This window comes from Mesocricetus auratus, unplaced genomic scaffold, assembly GCF_017639785.1.
Source record: "Mesocricetus auratus isolate SY011 unplaced genomic scaffold, BCM_Maur_2.0 Super-Scaffold_100025, whole genome shotgun sequence".
In the NCBI taxonomy this organism is placed as follows: Eukaryota; Metazoa; Chordata; class Mammalia; order Rodentia; family Cricetidae; genus Mesocricetus; species Mesocricetus auratus.
This window is the reverse complement of record NW_024429206.1, coordinates 18,286,437-18,306,986: the sequence shown is the minus strand read 5'-3', so window position 1 is coordinate 18,306,986 and position 20,550 is coordinate 18,286,437. Positions and strand designations below refer to the sequence as shown.

Genomic DNA, 20,550 nt, shown 5'->3' with positions numbered 1-20,550 from the left:
AAACAAGCATTGTTTGTCTTCAGATAAGCAACTGCTTGCAGTTTTCTTTGTTTCCATGTCATCCTCTGTTGCTGATGTGGTGGGAACCGTATCCTTTCTTTCTTTAAGGAAAAATAGCATTTTTAATTCTTTGAAAATTTCATATACATATACAAAGTATCTCAATCCTATCTACTCTTTCATAGTCCCCCCCAACACATCTTTTTAGTTTCATCTCCCTTAAAAAAATAACTCAGTGAAATTAGTAGCAGATGATTTAGGGTCACTCACTGGGCTATGAGCAACCTGCCAGCAGCCCACATGCTCCTAAGAAGAACGACTCTCCCTCTCCACAGCCATCAACTGCCAATAGACTCTCAGTTAGGGTTGCAGCCCTGAGACCCCCCTCCCCAATTTGGGAAGGAGTTTTGATTGGCTTGATCTTGGGAAAGTCTTTTGGTTTTTTGTTGTTGTTGTTGTTGTTTTGTTGTTGTTTTTGAGGCAGGGTTTCCCTGTATTGTTTTGGAGGCTGTCCTGGAACTCGATCTGTAGATCAGGCTGGCCTCAGACTCACAGAGATCTGCCTGCCTCTGTCTCCCAAGCCCTGGGATTAAAGGTGTGTGCCACCACTGCCTGACTCTTGGGCCGGTCTTATGCAGGTGTGGTGACTTAAATGAGAAATGCCCTCTGCATAGTCTTAGACATTTGAACACTTGGTCCCCAGTTGGCAATGCTGTTTGGGGAGGTTTAGGTGATGCAGACTGGCTGGAGAGTGTAGATTACTGGGAGCAGGATCTGAGCTAAAAAGGACTCCACAGCCACTACTGATTTACTCTCTGCTTCCTGCTCCTGCCATGTGTGCCATGCTGTCCATGGCATTATGGACTCTAACCCTTTAGAACTGTGAGTCAAGATAAAATGAAATAATAAAATAACCCCTTTCCTCTATACGTTTCCTTGATCATAGTGTTTCCACAGCAACCGGGTGGTAGCTAAAACACTACCCTGTGAGTCCGCGGGTGTGGCAACCATGTCCTGCCCAGCAGACAGCATTCCACAGCTCTCCTGCTCAGCCTCTGGCCCTGCGCTCCAGGAGCTTGGGGCTGATGAGAAGGCAGCTGGTTCACTTACAAGTGATTGAAAGGAGAAATTAAAATTGCAGATCTAGTGCCATGGTAGGAACCCTGCGGTTACCTGGGCTAAGGAGAGCTCTGCAACAAAGGAGCTAGCATGCGAATAGCATTCTGCTCAGACACCAGCCCCTGTGGGCCAGAACCAGTGGATCTGGGTGGAGGAGGGCGTAGTGGGCACTATGCAGGGCCCCAAGCCTGGTCTAGCACAAGCATCACTCCTTATATGTGATGGGAAGCACAGAGGGTTCTCAGACATAGTGGGTGGAATTGAATTTTCATGGTTTCAAACAGATTCCTTTGGCGGCCCAAGGCCAGGAAAGGTGCTGCAGTGGGGGTGGCTGCTGAAATGAATAGCCCAGGTAGGGCCAAGTGCTGCCTGGTAGAGATGGGACACAGTGGAGACAAAGTCCACAGGGAGTGGGGACAGTGAAACACAAGCAGAGGCATCCGGTGAGTGACTGAGCCTGCTTGCAGCTCCCATCTTCCCCTCTTGCATTATTCTGCCCGTGACAGCCCGAGGGCATCCTCCAAGGGATACCTCAGACACCTGCTGGCTTCCAGGGTACCAGCCAGCACCACCTTTCCAGTGAACTCCCACAGAGCATCCCTGTTCTGCTCCTATTCAGGGATGCCATTATATCTGCCACCCACCTCTCTGCCTGGTGAGGGATCGTGCAGTGGGACTGGCGGAGCCCTCATAGGACGTAGGCAGACTGAAAAAGTAAGGGAAGGAATCATCCCTTTGGGCCACAACTGACCCCTTCCCCAGGTTGGAGGTCCATGTCCAACTCATCTTTGTTTTGGCGACAACACAGAGGCAAGCTTTGCACGTTAGCAGGCGACTGTGCAGAAGTTGGGATGGTGGGGACACCATGGAGCTCCCTGGAGAAACCATCCTTCCTTCCTTCCTCATATTTTGGGGGATCCTTGACTAGCAGGATTCTTTTGATGTTGCCCCCAGTGCCCCAGTAGCTAGGCCAGCAGTGAGCCCAGGTGATGCTGAGGTCCAGGCCTGAGCTCTCCCCAGGTGCAGCTTCCGTTTTCCTGAGGCATGAGCCCCATCTGGTGGCTCCATCCAGCCACACTCAGCACGCCCAGGCTGCGTGGGGCACTAGGGGTTTCCCCTCTGCCAGACTGTGCCATCTGTCTCCAGCAAAGGGCAGGGTTGGGCATCAGACAGGAAAGGGTCCCTACTCCTGATGAACCTAGATAAGTACGGGCTGAGAGAGTCCACTGTGGGGGACTGCTAAGTGGGAAAGTGCCAGAATTAACTCCCAAAAGGGAAAGCAGGAGGGAGTGGGGAAGGTAGGGAGGAGGGAATGGAGGAAGGGAGAGAGTGAGGACAGGGTTACAGAGATAGAAGGAGGTGAGAGTAACTATCAGCATTTGTTCACGGTGCGGTGTGGATGCATGCGTGTGTGCGTGCACGTGCGTGTGTGTGCAGGTGTGTACATCCATTTCTGTGTCTTTCACCTGGGCTGGGATCTTTGCAGGACCTCGGCCACTGGGGCAAAGACTCACTCTGTCAACCTGCTCATGGTAGGTGTAACTGTCCTGACTCACAGAGCTAACCCTGCCTGTGCACCATACATAGAGGCTGAGCTGAACTCTGACAAGCCCAACTTGTCAAAGTTCTTCCCTGCCTAGGGCCCCCGCTGTCCAACACTGGAGCCCTGGCCTACTCCTGCTGGGACCTCTGAGCTTCTGAATGCACAGAGACTGCGAACTGGAAATGTAGTGAATATTTAACTAACTTCTATCTATTTTTGTATATCTATCATTTTTGTCTTCATTCTTTTAAAGCATGTAGAAGTCAGAGGACAACTTGCAGATCTGTTCTCCCATCATTAAAGTCCTAGGGATAATACTCAAATCTTTAGACTCAGTGGTTAAGTGCCTTTTTATCATTAAGTGATCTTGCTGGCTCTAAATTTAAATTTGAAAACAGATACTTTCTAGATTTGATTATTCAAAATCTTCAAAGCACTTGGCACAGCTTTTGCTACTTCCCGAGAGTCTTACCTCCATCTTCTGGAAGAAGGAGAAGCATGCAACAGAAAGTGCTTACAGGCCACGGTGTATTTCAAGTGGGAGCAAGACCCCCTGAGCACCACCACCTCCCAGCCTGGACAAATTCCCCAGAGTACCTTGCTTTCCCCAAACACAATCTAAGTCCTGCTTAAAGAAAAAGGCATTGCTTCTAAGAAAGACGTAAGCCTTGAGATGGGGATGTAGCTCAGTGTACAGAGGGTCTGCTCGGCGTTTATTGAGCCCTGAATCTGATCCACAATACTTCGTACACTGAGGATGGTGGTGGCTGTCTATATAATCTCTGTACTGGGAAGGTGGGGGTGGGATGGGCAGGAGGATCAGGCATTGAGAGCAGTCTGGGCTATGTGGACATTGTATCAAAAAGAAAACGTATGCTTAAGAAAACATAAACTAGCCAGGCAGTGGTGGTGCACACCTTTAATCCCAGCACTTGGGAGGCAGAGGCAAGCAGATATCTGAGTTCGAGGCCAACCTGGTCTAAAGACTGAGTTCCAGGACAGCCAGGGCTACACAGAGAAACCCTGTCTTGAAAAATAAATAAATAAAAAAAAACAAGTCATGTTGACCACAAAGGATAGGAGTTGGAATATCACATGCCCTTTATAAACATTAGTCACTGCCCCCATTAATATTCCAAAGTTTCTCTCTCTACAGTTGTATAAACAGCAAAGAGAAAGCTTCCTGTAGGATAAGCATGAGCCTCCCTTGAAGATCCCAACCCTGGCAGAATATGAATTCAGTTTCTATTCAATGTCATATGGATCTTAATTTTGAAGACATAAAACTAAGCTATAAAAACACCCAGTAAAGTCACTGGGCTCGCTCGTTCTTTCTTAAATGGAGAAATAACCGGATTGTTGAGGTAATGAGAAATCAATGCTGAGTGGGTTTGTAAAGCTTTGTTTAATTGAAATTTTCCAGAGGTGAAGTATACAAAAACAGAGATTATTCTGCGCCTACAACCATGAAATATGTTTAGTCATCAACCTTTTAGATTAAAAAAAGATAGAGATAGATATTAGATATAGATACATATAGATATTAGACAGAGATAGAAATATACATATATGTAAATCTATACATACAGATAGATATTAGATATATATAGATAGAGATATTAGATATAGAGACAGATGTAGATAGTTGAAGATATTGATATAGATAGATATAGATATAGACACAGACAGATAAATGTAGATGATCTAGTAGGCTCTCCTTATAAGGTTCCCAAAGCAAAAGCTCTGTGCTGTTTCGTTTTTGTCATCCTGACCCAAACTAGAGTCACCTGGGAGGAGAGAACTTTAATTAAGGAATTCTCTCCATCAGATTGGCCTGTAGGTATGTCTAAGAATTTTCTTGACTGTTGATTGCTGTGGGAAGGCACAGCCCACTGTGGGTGGTGCCACCCCTGGGCAAGCTGATACTGGATTGTATAAGAAAGCACACTGCCTTTCGGGGCGTTGGTGGTGCACGCCTTTAATCCCAGCACTTGGGAGGCAGAGGCAGGTGGATCTCTGTGAGTTTGAGACCAACCTGCAATACAGAGAAACCCTGCCTCGAAAAACCAAAAGAAAGAAAGAAAGAAAGAAAGAAAGAAAGAAAGAAAGAAAGAAAGAAAGAAAAGAAAGCACAATGCCAGTGGTGGCGCACAACTTTAATCCCAGTACTCTGGATGCAGAAGCGAGTGAATCTGTGAGTTTGAGGCCAGCCTGGTCTGCAGAGTGAGCTCTAGGACAGCCAGGGCTACACAGAGAAACCCTGTGTCAGAAAAGAAGAAAAAGAAGAATGAGGAGGGGGCAAAGAAGAAGAAAAAGAGGAAGAGGAAAGGAGAGAGAGGGAGAGAGAAAGAGAGGGAGAGAGAAAGAGAGGGAGAGAGAAAGAGAGGGAGAGAGAAAGAGAGGGAGAGAGGGAGGGAGGGAGGGAGGGAGGGAGGGAGGGAGGGAGGGAGGGAGGGAAGGGGGGAGAAGAAAGCAGACTGAGCAAGCCATGGGGAGTAACCCAGTAAGTAAGCAGTGCTCCTCTGTGGTTCCTGTTTCTGCTGCTGCTTGAGTTACTGCCCTGAATTTCCTCAGTGATGGACTGTGACTGGGATTTGTAGGTCACATAAAACCTTTTCTTCCCCAAGTTTCTTTTGGTCGTGGTGTTTACCACAGCAATAGAAAACAAACTAATACAGCCGTTTCCTTCCAGATTCCTCTCTATACTCCTTGCAAGTAGCTGTCACAGGGCTTGGGGTGGGGGCTGCTGGTACAGGGTCTGGCTTTTACCATTCATTGCCAAGGGACAAGAGCTTAGGGGCAGGTGCTGTCTCGATGCTAGAGAACCACATAATGCAGAGGCCCACATCCTGAAAGTGGGCATTGGATCTCCACTTCTCGGTGGCAGAAATCACTCTGAAGGGGTGGACCCTCTGAAGGGGGCAGGAAAGAAGGTTGGAGACAGAAAGGCGGCCACAAATAAAACCAATGGCTGAGTGAGTACCCGGCTCCACACAGCTGTCACCAAGGATGAACTTCTGATCCTCCCAAATGCTGCATTCACAGGCTCACACTGCCATGTCCAGTTCCATACAGTGCTGGCGCCTAAACCCAGAGCCTCATGCATGCTAGGCCGGGACTCTACCAACTGAGCTGCCACCCAGCATCTAAAACAATCCTCTTTCTAGATGTCGGTACAGCCGTGTTCTGACACCTCCACACCCAGCTATGCTGCACGGTCCATGGGTTTCCCTTGCTCTCCTCCTCCCTCAAGTTTACATGGTGCCTGGCCAAATTTATATTCCACAAACCGAGGCCCTTTTCTTCTGCCGCCTGTCCATTGGAGCTACTCTGAGTTCCCAGACTCTGCCCAAGGTTCCTGGCCATGTACCCTACCGCCTTACACAGGCCCTGCCTTCCCAATCTCTCTGAACTCTTCAGCCTTTTATCACCAGCCATACACGGGGACATCAGATGTCTTTATGTTCTCAGTTAAGGAACAACAGCTAACGCCGAATGAGTAACTATATTTAGCTTGGATTCAAAGAGCAATTATGCTTACACATTATGTACGTCCTGTGCGTTTCATATACATATTTTAACTCCCAAAGCTGGTGGCCTGACAGGACAGTTCTTAATAAATGCAATGCTGATTCTCGTACATATTTGGGTGCAGATTTGAAATTACCATTGCCCTCCCTGCAGCCAACCAATGAGTGGTTAAAGTCTGAGTTCCACGGTGCTTGAGATGAATGCAATGCCAGCCTGGAGTACCCTAAATCTTGCATTATTTGTTTTTAAAGCAACGTACCCTGCCACGCACTGGGCAAAGTCTGACGGAGATGATGAGGACAACAAAGTACGTGCAACATCCGTCTCGCGCACGGTTTCAGAGCGTGAAGAATCGCAACTGTCCCGGCACAGAACCAGGAAGGCCTGCTGTTCAAAACATCCTTGGTAAAGCCAATGTGGAAACACCCAGTTGAGATACATCTGCAAGTTAGTTCTGCAGTGGGGGTGCGGGGGGCGTGTCTGTGGCTTATAGGGACTTGTGCTGACCTGAGAGGACCTGAACATGAGAGAGGCAGAGAGCTTTGCTCCCAGGCCCCAGAATCCACAGTGTCACAAGGCACCAGGAGGCTAGAGACCCCTTTCTTCTGCTCCACCCTGTCCCGGGCAACCACTTAAGAGAACACCTGTGCATTGATTTGTGTTGTTTGTTTGTTTGTTTGTTTACGTGAGGTGAGTTTTGTTAGACAAGGTGTCACATAGCTCAGGCTGGTCTCGAACTATCTACATAGCAGGGGTTGACCTTGAACTTCTGATCCTCCTGCTTCTACCTCCTGAATGCTCTGTGACAGGTGTGCACTACCAGGCCTGGTTTATGCACACCAGGCAAGCCGCTCAACCAACTGACCTAAAATCCTCAGGTGTCAAGGACCCTGAATTTCTTAAGGCTGCACATCCCTCCAGGGTGAGAACAGACACAGCAGAGCTTGCTGGACGGCTCTGCCTCCAGCAGGAGCTGTGAGGCTTACAGGGAACCTAAGTTTACAGCCCTTCTTCATACAGACAGACAGACATCACGACAACGAAGCAAACATGGGGAAAGGACTCTCCTTACCTGAGGGTTTGAAAAGAGCAGTCCTGTGACTCCGTGCTCCACCACGGCCGAGTTCCCAGGGATGTTCCTAGCCAGCACGGGAACTTCCAAATCCATTGCCTGTGAAGGTGGGCAGACAGAAGATGCGGGGTGTCATTTAGGAGTCAGACGAGGGAAGATGACTAAGGTGGTAAAGTGTTCGCCCTACAAGCATGAGGGCCTGAATTCAATCCCCTAGGATTCGTGTTAAAAGCAAAAACATAACCAGTCATGGCGGTGCTTCTCTGTAATCTCAATACTGGGTATGGGCTGGGTGCTGGCAAGACGGGGACTCCTGGAGCTTACTGGCCAGCCCGTCTAGCCTAATCGTCAGGCCCTAACCAAAAACAAAGGCGGATGGAACTGGAGAGATGGCTCACGGGTGAAGTGTGCTTACTGCTCTTGCAGATCAAAGTTCGGTTCCCAGCACCCAAGCTGGACAGCTCACAATCACCTGTGACTCAAGGTCTAGGGGATCCAACACCGTCTTCGGGAAACCATGGCCACCCCCACTCATGCGCACATATCCCCATACAGACACACATGAATGTACATAATTAAAATAAAAATAAATCTTTTTTAAATGGCAAATCCTAAGCACAGACAAGCTCCGAAAATATGAACACATAGAAAAGCTGGTCCTGGTAGTACTGTAGCTGGCGAAGCCACGCGCTAGACAGTGTTTGGAAATAGGCATGCTCGTATTCAGGGGAAAAACGCAGACTGAACAGGGAAAGACAGAGGAGGGGGTGAGCTTGGCTCGAGGGATAGACGCACAAAATGTCAGAACACAAGGCATAGCCCCCTTCCATAAACAGGCCCACTTGGCCCCCCTAGACCTGCTCAACCTCCCTGTATGGTGTCTAAAACCCTGCAAACCTTCCCCCAAAACACACACACACACACACACACACACACACACACACACACTTATCAGAGCTACCTGGGGTTTATAGAAACAGTCTTTATTTTTCATGGCTGAGAAGTCACGAGGAACTTAACTGATGGAACTGCACCCCAAAGCAAAGAGCACCCAGGCTCTGAGGATGCACAGCTCACCTGCACATGTGTGGCTTATGAAGCTTCCAATCAGTCCTGGGTCACATCTGAGCCTAAACTTTGCCCTATCTATTGGAGAGGGGTTTGCTTTGCTTAGGTTCTGGTGGCACAAGTGACCATTCTGAGTGACCACCGCTACTGTGGAGAAATGACTTGATCTGGGGATGTTCATACAGATGCATAGAACTGAGCAGAGGGTGTTCTGGTGGGTGCTGGCCAGTGGATGGTGGTATGGTTCTTCTATGCCTCCTAAGACTGCACAGCCCCTTGCAAAATTCCCCCACTCCTGCAGCGTCCACGTCCCAAACAAACAAATGCCCTTAGCACATCTTTCTAGTCTTGACATTTCAAAATTGCTTTTCAAAAGACTAAGCGATGGTCCTGTCCCATGTACCCACTTAAAATTCTCTCTCTCTCTCTCTCTCTCTCTCTCTCTCTCTCTCTCTCTCTCTCTCTCTCTCTCTCTCTCTCTCTTCCTTCCTCCCTTCCTCCTCCCCTCCTCTCTCACACACACATCCTGAACTAAAATGCACGAGTGTTTTGAAATGCTCTTACAGGGTCATTCAAGGTTCTCCAGTCTCTAGTGCTGGCGCTACTCACTAAGGTCAAGCATTCTCTTCTTGCTCTTAACATTACAGCATAACCTTCCTTCAACCAAGGAGGTTAGGGTGGAGGCAGCCCCGGGGCAAAATCTGACCCAAAAGGTATGGTATATGTCTGAGTGTGACTGCACATGTTGGTGCTCCAAGCAGGAACACTGGGATATGAAGGCATCCTCTGTGTGTGGAGGGGTACATGTGAATATATAGAAGACAAGAGGAAAACTTGAAGAAGCCTTCCTCAGAAACTGCCTACCTTATCTTTTTGAGACAGGGTCTCTCACTGGCCCGGAACTCACAGATTCTGCTGGACTGACCATCCAGCGGGTCCCAGGGATCTGCCTGTCTCCCCTCTCCACCATCCCCAGGCCTGGGATAACGCACACAAGCAACCATGCCAGGCTTTTCCTGTGAGTCCTGGGGATTGACCTCAGCGAGTAGCGCCAGCTCTAGTGACTGGAGAACCTTGAAAGATCCTGTAAGAGTGTTTCAAAATACTTATGCCATTTTGTTGTCAGAGTGTGTGTGAGAGAGGAAGAGGGAGGAAGGGAGGTAGGAAGGAGGTAGGAAAAACAGAATTGTTGGGGGGTGAGCAAACAATTTACTAACTAAGTCATCTCCCCGTCCCCTTCCTTTAAGGTAATTCTATGTAGGGCTCAAATCCACCATATGCTTGCACAATATGCTTGAATGGGAAATGCCTGGCAGGCTTTCAGCAATAACCATCCGGTTGCTGTGCATCGGACCGAGATTTGCTTTTGAGGAGTTTTCAGGGAGAAGCGTGTTTTTAGCCAACAGGCAATTGTGTGTCCCTGCACAGGAAAGCAGGTCTGGAAAGGTCAAAAGGTCACCCCGATGACCAGTGATGGGCATGCACCCTGTGATTAACTGCCCTGACCATCTGAAGTGATTCTGATGAGAAAGATGCGCTTATCCCTCCCCCTAAAATCAACTTCATTCAGAGCCCTTCGCCCAAAGGTTATTTTGACTTCTCAAAGGAACGCCACATCAACATTTCGAGGGCATCAGGATTGCTAACAGCTGCCTTTTCTGTGCGGCAAGCCAAGGCCGAGAGCAATTCCTCCGCAGAGAAAGCTGGGTGTGCTGCTTAGAGAACCACTCAGCAGATGCCAGGTTCATGACCTCTTCTTAAAAACAGAAAAACAAAAACAGAAACAAAAAACAATGTGTATTTACATATAGAAGAGCAATTGGGCCCCTGCTCTACATGGGTTTCAAAGTTAGTTACTGAGGGGACAGACTGTCCCCCAGTGGCTGGGGCCAAGTGTACAACTGATGCTGACCACTTACCACAGAGCACAGGGAGAGCTGGCTTCTTGGCCAAGCACAAAGATGACATAAAGCCACATTTCAGAGCAGTGGATGCAAATTCACACTCAGATGGGGTGGCTTACAACCACCTGCAGCTCCAGTTTCAAGGTATCTGGACGCCCCCTTCTGGTCTTCACCAGCAACTGCACTCAACTTGTACACACTCCCACACAGACACACCTGCACACCCATAACTTGAAAATTCTTCAATAAATCTTTGCGGGGGGGGACACAGAAGGGAAAGAAGAACGATCCAGTACCCCACCCTCAACATTCAAGCTGCACTTACCTCCAGGATGGCGGCTGACATGCCCTCAGAGACTGAGCTGTTGACCAGAGCGAAGCAGCTCTTCACCACTGCATGTAGGTCTTCCTGGCACATCTCCCGGACCAGACGCACCCCTGCAGCCCTGAAAGAACACAGCAGGGACAGCATGGTTGTTTCAGCTCGTCTCATAGTCCCACTCAAATTTTATGTGAACAATTGAGTCTCAACTTGTATAGCCAGTGAAGCTGGGTCCCTCGTTCCTGGCAGAGGAAAAAAATGCAATTTAAACAGATACGCTGTGATGGGGAATGTCCTTCTGTGTGTCGTGAATATATGTTTCTCTTATTGGTTGCTGAATAACGCTGTTTTGGCCAATGGACAGGCGGGATGTAGCCAGGCAAGAGTAGGAGAATTCGGGGAAGAGGAACTCAGAGACTGAGATGAAAGTGAAATGCAGGTCGGGCATTGGTGGCGCACGCCTTTAATTCCAGCACTCAGGAGACAGAGGCAGGTGGATCTCTGTGAGTTTGAGGCCAGCCTGATCTACAGAGCAAGTGCCAGAATAGGCTCCAAAGCTACACAGAGAAACCCTGTCTAGAAAAACTAAAACAGAAAGAAAGGAAGGAGGAAGAGAGAGAGAGAGAGAGAGAGAGAGAGAGAGAGAGAGAGAGAGAGAGAGAGAGAGAGACGCCATGTAGCTACTGAGGAAGCAAGAGACCAGGAAATCACCAGTAAGCCAAGAGCACGAGGAGATACACTGAATAATAGAAATGGGTTAATAATTAAGAGATAGCTAGCCAATAAGAAGCCCGAGTCATCAGCTAAACAGTTTATATTTAATATAAGACTCTATGTGTTTATTTGGGACTGAATGGCTAAGAGTTATTTTTTATGTGTATTTGTGTTTGTCTGCATGTATGCATGTGCACCATGTGGCTGCAATACACACAGAGGTCAGAAGAGGGCATCAGATCCTCTGGAACTGGAATTATAGGTTATTGTGAGCCACCATGTGACTGTTGAGAACTGAACCTGGGTCCTCTACAAGAGCAACCAACGCTTTTAACCAACTGAGCCATCATCTCTCCAGTCCCCAAAACTTTGTTATTTTAAATCATCTTTTTTTTTTCTTTTCTTTTCTTTTTTTTTTTTTTTGCTGGTGCTGTCAGTAAAAATTATCTTCTTCAAGTGGCCTTCACTAAGCCAGGCATGGTGGCACATACCTAGAATCTCACCATAGAGGAGGCTTCTGATTCCAGTCCAGCCTGGCATATGCAGTGAGACAAAGTGGTTTGCTCTGGCCTTTCCACGGTGACTAGGGAGGTAGGGTATCTTACACTTGGAGGGCATCCCATTTATGACCTTGAGGGACCTTAGGGAATGTTAAAGGGTGTGGTACTTGCAGCCTGCTTAGAGCAGAGTCTGCGATGGGCAGAATCCTCTGCCACTGAGGATTCCTTGTATGCCAGACGCCACCTGCCTGCAGATGCCACCTACCTCCTCACCCGGTCTTTCACTTCCCTTGTAAACACTGGGTCTACCTGGAAAAAAAAAAGGACAAGAAACACTTAAGAACTCTGACCCTGGGGACTGACACATGGCTCACTCAGCAGGTGGAGGCCCTTGCTGTAAGAGCCTGAGGACCTGGATTTGATCCAGAAACTCACGTGGTTGAAAGAGATAACTGACTTCCACACATGCACCATGGCACTCACGCGCACACACACACTCACACTCACACAATTTTTTTACTCCTAACCCTGTAAGTGGGAGGCAGCTGGTGGAGCCACTAACTTTATGCATAAAGCCCTGGGTTCAATCCCCAGCCCTGCATAAACCAGGTATAATGATGAAAGCCTGTAATCTCAACACTTGGAAGGAGGCAAAAGGATCAGGAGTTCATCTTCCACTGCGTGGCGAATTCCAGGCTAGCCTGGGGTATTTGAAAGACCCTGCCTGGGGCTGGGGTGAGCCTCACTAAACCTAAGTCTCCAGAGCGTGAGTCGTAACAGGCTCGAAGTCCACCCAGCAGTTCAGAAAGGAAGAAGATAGGAAAAAAGCAGAGGGACAGTCCAAATCTAGCAGTTACACAACAAAGACAATTACAGGAAAGAACAGGGGGCATGTGAACTGTGAGTGCCACCTTCTGTGAGAGTTGAGCACGGGGAAACCTCCCAGCTTCAAAGGATGGTGGAGAGTGCCTACAGACAGGACAACTTACCTGCCCAATCCTGCAGGGAAAGGCTTGCTTTCTTAAGTGATGCAGATGGAATCTGTTATTAAAAGCAATCAAGAGGGTTCCCAAGAGAAGCCTTAGTAAACCTAGTTCATGGAACTAAAGTTTGTTTTTAATGGGGAACCTTCTCACAAATACGGCTTTCAAATCAAGGACGCACCCCCCCCTCGGCTGATGAATAACAAAAATGTGTTTATCCACATGAGTTTTATTCAGACACAAAGAGAAAAGGCCTAAATTATGTTAATAACATAAAGGAATCCAGAAAACAGTGTGCTAGGGCAGGTGTGGTGGTGCACACCTGTGGTACAGCCCTGGGGGCTGGAGGCAGGAAGATCAGAAGTTCAAGGTCGTGCTTGGCTACGTACCGAGTTCAAGGCCAGTTTGCTTCCTCTAAGCTGCAGAGTCACTCGACAAGCTTGTTTAAACTCACCACAAACTCCTCACCGAGACATCTGACAAACTACATCAGACAGACTGGTCCCTCAGTGTCTCCACCTAACTGCTATGACCAACGGTGAATACAATTTTAAAACAATTGAAAAAGCTTTCTTCAACGTAGAACTCTAGAGTCAACCAGAGATGAAACCTGACCTGTGTTGGACCTCCAGGACCCACATGCACCATGGTGCATGTGTCTCCTCTAAAATAGATACGCAAAATAAATGTAATTTTAAAAAAATCAGGGACCAGTGATGGTGACACTCCCCTTCAATTCCAATACTTGGGAGGCAAAGACAGGTGGATCTCTCGTGAGTTAGAGGCAAGCCTGGTCTATGCGGTGAGTTATCCAGAGCTAAAATAAAAATAAAAATAAAGACTTATTTTAGGTCAAGAGATGGCTCTATGCATCTGCATGCAACACATAAATAAAAATAATATTCATAGCTCGTGTAGTAAAGGTGTTTATTGTTCTATATTTTTAAAAAAAAAGTCTTAGACATTGCCTCAAAGACACAGCAAGGGTGTGAACCCGGCTCATGAATGCAGGCTGCCAGCTGCCCCTCCTGACACTGGCTCCAGCCACGCTGCGAGCAAAGCGGATCCAGCTCCTGTTCTCATTTACACGTCGCCAGTAGCCATCGTGAATTACAAGCATGCTGGCCAGCTGAAAGCAATGCCGGAGCAGCTAGCTTATAAATGGCAGGGTGATATGATGGTGTCCTGTAGAAACTCAGTTTCACTTTGTCCTGAGAGTAAGTGCTGAGAGCACACCTTGACTGCTCAGATGCCTGCCTGAGATCCCAAAGGCCTGATGGTGTTAGGCTTACTGACATCCCCAGTGCTGCTACGGGACTGTGAATCTGAAGGGCTACATTGTATCACACATGAATGCATAGAATTTGTAATAATTCCTAGGAAGATCTGTGCAGAGAGAGGCTCGTAGTTATGAACGACAAATTGCTGCTGTTTCAGTTCCTAATAATTACTAGTCTGTGGCCACTTAAGTCAGAAGAACATGTACTAAGTCTTTTACAGTCATTAGCTTAGTTCTAGCAAGAATGTTATTACCCGGCCGGGGCGGTGGTGGTGCACTCCTTTAATCCCAGCACTAGGGAGGCAGAGGCAGGCGGATTTCTGTGAGGTTGAGGCCAGGCTGGACCGACAGCCTCCAAAACAATACCGAGAAACCCTGTCTCGTAAAAACAAAAAACAAAAAACAAAACAAAAAAAAAAAGAATGTTATTACCCAACACTTCCATACAGGAGGGCTGAGAGGGGTTGAGTAGCTTCATCAGAGCCCCAGAGCAGGAGAAATACTGGGCCAGTGTTCCAGCCTAGGCCGACTGGAAGCCAAGCTCTCTCTTGGTTCTGCTTGATTTCATTAGATGACTCCTAGAAAGTTTGAGGGACAGTGACTGGAGAGATGGCTCAGTTGGTAAAGTGTTCACCTTGCAACCATGAAGACCTCAGTTCAATTCCCAGAACCTACATTTTAAAAAGCCAGATGTCAGGTCTGGAGAGATAGGTCAGGGGTAAAGAGCACTGGCTGCTCTCTCAGAGGACCTAACGTTCAATTCCCAGCACCCACATGGCAGCTCATAACTGTCTGTAGTTCCAGTTCCAGGGGATCCCACAGCTTCACACACACACACACACACACACACACACACACACACACACACACATATATGTGTGTGTATATATATATATGTGTGTGTATATAGACCAAAACTAAGAAATCATTTTTTCAAAAAATTTTAAAAGCCAGGTGCCAGGGCTGGAGAGATGGTGTTATATATAATGCATGTTCATAATTATAGCTTGGCGGTGGGGCGTGGAGGATACCTGACCCTTCCTGGAGAGTCTGCCTAGCCAGATGTGTGAACCCCAGAACAATGAAAGATTATCTTAAAACAGCAACGCAAAGGTGGATGGTTCTCCACAGGAATATGCACTAACTCCTGCATGCACATGCACACACATGCACACGCCACACATGTGTGCACATACACACTGTAAAGGTCCATGAAATACCTGCCACCTTCCTCACTATTCTCCCTCTGTGCCCCAGTCTCCTGGAGTCATCCTCCAGGATGCAGCTGGTGCCATATCTCTGAAATGTTTCTAATCCCCGTGACTGCCCTGGCTAGAAATAGCACCTCCTCCCCAGCTGTCCTGCTTCCTGCCCCTGAGGGTCACCATCTATAATAGTGCTGCCTCTCTTTCCTCTGCACCTCTGTCTCCTTCCCTGGATCCCACGCAGTGACTGGAACATAGTCCTGTGCATGAGAACTCCCTTCCCACGTCCCATTCCCGGACCATGTGCTCCAATTATCCTAAACAACTAGATCCTATTACAACACTAGCATATTCCAATGTAAAAAGAAACCCTCCAGCCAGGCGTTGGTGGTGCATGCCTTTAATCCCAGCACTTGGGAATTTGAGGCCAGCCTGGTCTATGGAGAGAGTTCCAGGACAGACTACAAAACAATACAGAGAAACCCTGTCTGGAAAAACCAATAAGAAAAGAGAAAAAGAAACCCTCCAATGAAACCCTCCTTCTGGGCTGGCCAGATGGCTCAATGGAAAAATGTGCTTGCCACCAAGCACAATGACTTCAGCTTGATCCGTGGGACAGCCCCACCCTGCCCCTACCCCAGAAAGTTGTCCTTTGACCTCTAGACACATGCATCATGTCATGTACACACACACACACACACACACACACAAATAAAAAAAAACAAAAGCCTTTTATTCTATACGTTAGTTTTCATGTTAGTATTAGACATGGGGTTAGGTACTTCAGCTAAGCCCTCTTCTTTCTGTCTTTATTAGCATGCTTTGGCTCTCACGATGAACTATTCGGGGAAAGATAATTTGCCAAGGAAGCAACTCCGTGTTCTGAGACGGCTGAAATGCAAAGCGGGACCGTAGCTAAGGAGCGAAGAGCGAGTCTTACGATGAAACTACAATCGGCGCGGGCTTTCTCTGGGTTTACTTTCCACGTCAGTTCATTTTCAAATCTCTTAGTGAAGCCGAGTGGAACAAAACACAAGATAAAGAGCAAAGGAAGAGAGGATGTTGTTACTTAATGAAATTTTTAAAGGGAAAAAAAAGCATTGAAGACAGCAGTGGAAAAAAATTCTCATTTCCTCCTTCCAAGCTTGTTTATTTCCTAACAAAATATATTGTTTCAACTCTCTCGGGCTTAGGGGAAATAATCTTCGCTGTAAGAAGTTACTGGGCAAAGTCATTAAGCTGTCAGGCCCAAAGCAAACGTTCCGGCCTCCAGCGCGACTTACCAAAAAGCCAGGGAAGGTACCGTACAAGACACCCTGTGAGCAGGCACTCGCGCCTCTCTGACAGGGGAACGAAGAGATCAAAAGAGCGCTATGGAAACCCCACGCTGAACACAGAGCATCCTGCAGCTAGAACAGGATCCCGGCAGTCAGAGCAGAGAGGGAACATTGACTCTAATGGTCCCTTCTGCTTTCTGTAGCCACAGGACTACCCCAAGGACAGAAACTGCCCAGGTTTTCACTCAGCAAACTGGGAGGCAGGTGCTACTATCTTAGTTATCCCTGCTTTGCAGATGGGGAAATTGAGGCACACAGTTAAGTCAAGAGCAGCCAGGTAGTTGTCCCCAAAAGAAAATGAGAGACATGACACCCTTCGCCATACAGCCACAAGACCCAGCTTTTCTCACAACACAGAGACAGCAGGTAACGGCGGTGAGACCTCCCAGGCACCCGGCACCCGTGTGCTGCACATACATAATGCAGGTCAAACACACATATGCGTAAGAAATGAGATGGCTCTTAAAATGCGTGTACATGTAAACAGTTTGGGTTTTCGTTGTGGCTACTGCTGTTCAGCACCCCATCTCATCCCAGCCTGCCCGTGGTTCATCCTCACTTCCCCCCACTGAACAGGGTCTGATGAGTGGCCTCACACAATGGTCCTGTACCCATGAAGGGACAGCCTGACACCCTCCTGAGCCCTGAGCCTGGAGCAGACAGCCAGGTCTAAGAGGCAAGGTGGGCGGGGCTCCGTTTTCCCCAGGCACTCAGACTTGAAGGACACTTGTCTCAATGAGCCTGGTGCTTTGGCATTCCTGTGACTTCTCCACTGAGTCTGGAAGTTGTCCTCTGGCTGGCTTTGGGGCTGGGAGACTTCTTTGGTGCTTGTAGCTGGCTGAGGCGTGTGAATGATCCTACTCAGTGTTTGCACCGGTCTTCTGCATGACTGGGGCTACAAGGCAGAGCTAGTCACTGCTGAACGCCGCAGTGACTGCCCAGTAACAGCCGGGCTCTGCTTCCCGGGCTGTGATCTAGCCCAGTTGACACAATTTTGCAAAGAGGCATGGGACATGACCTGAAAAAGCTAAGTAAGCCTGCCGAGCATCCCACTTATAGCACAAGTGCTTATTGCGACGACACGAGCTCCGCGGAGAGCGAAGGCAGAAAATGGACCAAAAGAAAGTGCACTCATGTCAGAGTGCAGACAGGAAAATTCAGGGGGCTGGAGGCGGAGTGGTATTAATGTATGCCGCGGCCATTGAAACAAGAACCGTAATGTGTCCTGACACTTGGCCACTTGGCAAACCCACCTCATCAGCATGGGAGCCCCTAGCACCGCAGCAAATACTCAAAGTCAAGTACAAAATGGCTTTAAGTCTCCTCCTGCTCCAGACTCGGAGCGAGGATAAATTGAGCCCTTGAGTGTGACCATTTTAGACGTGTAGAGGCTTTGAAATGGTAAAGAATGAGTTTGTACAGAGAGGTCAGAAAGGAACATCTGAGCAGGGTTCCACCTGGAGCCAGGCCCGACACTGGGGAGTTTCATCTCAGGAGAAGCAGCTGTGCAGGCTTCAGAAGGGCGTGCCACTGACCTGTGTCCATCAGAGGGGCCCGTGGGCAAGTCTGCTGGGTATTTTCTTGATTGGTGATTGACGTAGGCAGGGTCCAGCCCACTGTGGGCGGTATCATCCCCGGCCAGTGGTCCTGGGTCAGGTAAGGAAGCAAATTGAGCCAGCTGGGAGGAGCAAGCCAGTTAAGCAGCGTTCCTCCGTGGCCTCTGCTTCAGTTCCTGCCTTCGGGATCCTGTACCATTTGAGTTCCTGCTCTGGCTCCCGTTCGTGAAGAACTGTGAGCTAGCTGTGAGTGGTCACCATGAACTGTGAGCTAGCTGTGAGTCAAATGAACCCTTTCCCCGTCTAAGTTGACTTTGGTTACGGTGTTTATCACAGGAACAGAAAACAAACTAGGGTAGGAACTAGTATCAGGGAGTAGGGCCTTGCTGTGGTGGGGCTGACCGGGCTGTTTGGGGGAGGATTAGGTAAGGATTTGGGAGCTTTGAGATGAAAGAAGCTGTCCAGTCCTCGGATTTGGTGGGTTGCTGTTGTATGAGGTTGGAAGAAAATGCTGAGAGTCAAGTAGCCGATAGAGACCTGGCCTGTGGGTATCTGAGGGCAGTTTGAGAGTCTCTCAAGACCCACATCAGGGCCATTCCCTTCATGTGGTATTTTAAGCTGCAAATCTTGTTTTGGGTTTGCCGGGACTGAAAAGTGAACTGTGATTAATAAGAGACCAGCACCATTCGGGAAGAGTCTTCTAGAAGGTGTTTCCTTGGGGTCAGCACACAGAAGCAGTGGTTCAGAGGGCCGCATCTCAAGCTGTCAGTCAAACGTGATAAGCTGTGGAAATCCCCCCACGTGTCCTGGTTTGCGGGTGTAGGGGATTCAAGAGAGCAACCTATGGCAGGCAGGGCTAGAGTCCCCCTCAAAGAGGTCAGGAGGTCATTGGTGGGGCTATAGCCTCGGCTGTAGTGGAGGCTTCGGCTTGAAGAGGTCGTGGAGAGGATCTGAGACTTTTGATGGGGGCAGCGTTAGGGTCCCTAGAGGGACCCCAGAAAGAAGATATTGGTGAAGGTGCAGCCTCAGTTGCAGTGGTGACGCCGGGACTGAGGGGTTCGTGGAGGTGAACTGAGGCTTGGCCATGGTGAGGGTGAAGCCTTAGTTTCAGGGGAGACCCTGGAACATTGGAGATGCCAGCCGATGGAGTGGCCACTAGAGACAGTGACAAGTGTGGGATGGAGCTAACGTGAGTATGCAGGACAGGCAGTATGTGCCACGTGTGTACACGTGGGGCTGTACAGGGCCTTCGGAGCCTGGTTCGTGATGGGGTCCCAGATGTCGGACGCTGGACTATTTACACCGCCGGAGTTTGGGTTTGATCTGATTCTAACTGTGCCCTGCTTCTTCCCTCTTGAAATAAAAAGTGTGTGACTTATTTTGAATTTTATAGGAAGCCACAGTTAAGAGATTTTGAACTTTTAAAGTGCTGAGATCCCCCCCCCAAGACTGGTACTCCTAATGCTATATTTATTGTGTATTATATCATGAGATTAACACAAGATCTCTCCTCACTGTGGCCTCTGGCATGGCTGTACAGATTCTAGTCCTTGATAGTGTGTGTGTGTGTGTGTGTGTGTGTGTGTGTGTGTGTGTGTGTGTGTGCTTTAAATTTGGCAGCACATGTACCATTGGATAACATTTGGGAATTGTTTCTCTCCTGCCATTATGTGGATCCCTGGGATTGAATTCTAGAACCAACAGGCTTAGCAGCAAGCACCTTTACCCACAGACCCATTTTACCACCCCTCCCCCATCTTGTGTGTGTTTATTAGCATCTCCCGCCTCATTCTAGGTAAACACAATTACCTCCAAAGGCTGTGAGAACACAGACAACAGCTGTGCATGCTGGGAAGGTCCACGAGGCCCTAGAATAAGACAAATAGATGAGGCGAGCCAAAGTGAGGTCAGCTCCTTGATTAATGCTTTGGAGAATCTGTTTCCTTCCAATTAAAGGGTTTCCTCCTGGAAGGAGGTGGGAGGCTCAGGAAAGATGTTAGAAAGTCTCGGGACTCGCTGGGCCCCCTGAGGTCACAGAAGCAGGGAAGCAGATGTTAAGGATGAGGAGACTCTTCAGGGGAGCTGTCTGCATGTGGGGCAGGAAGCCCCAAGGATGCATCATCACCCGGGCTGGGTGGGATTTTTTTTGGTGTTGTAACTAGCTGCCATTGAATCTCCCATGTGCCTGTCGGTGACACGAATAGGCTCGCTGGTTCACCAAGATGTACTTGCATGCGTGAGCTTCCTTGGTTTGTGATTCCCCTCTCTCTCTATCAGAGAGTCAGTAAACACTCCCAGCTTGCTGATCATCTGGCCAAACAAAACAAGGGTGATGGGAGAGATGGCTCGCACTGCACAGATGAGAATTCCACGCAGCGCCACAGATGGTGCATGTCTTTGCTGGGATAGGCAACCGC

General features: G+C 48.5%; 1 protein-coding gene across 2 annotated transcripts in view; it reads right to left on the bottom strand.

Moving 5' to 3' along the window:
- The window catches only part of Glt1d1 (glycosyltransferase 1 domain containing 1), a 66,509-nt gene that overhangs the window by 4,949 nt on the left and 41,010 nt on the right, over nt 1–20,550 (bottom strand). Inside the window, exons 9-12 of one of the 2 annotated variants that reach the window (XM_040731464.1) lie at nt 12,039–12,082; nt 10,563–10,683; nt 7,266–7,364; nt 5,179–6,580 (exon numbers count right to left, since the gene is read on the bottom strand). In XM_040731464.1, coding sequence (XP_040587398.1) covers nt 6,362–6,580; nt 7,266–7,364; nt 10,563–10,683; nt 12,039–12,082 — 483 coding nt within the window. In that variant the 3' untranslated portion in view covers nt 5,179–6,361. Of the gene's footprint in view, nt 1–5,178; nt 6,581–7,265; nt 7,365–10,562; nt 10,684–12,038; nt 12,083–20,550 lie in introns of those variants that run through there. The other variant, XM_040731465.1, reaches the window with a different exon arrangement.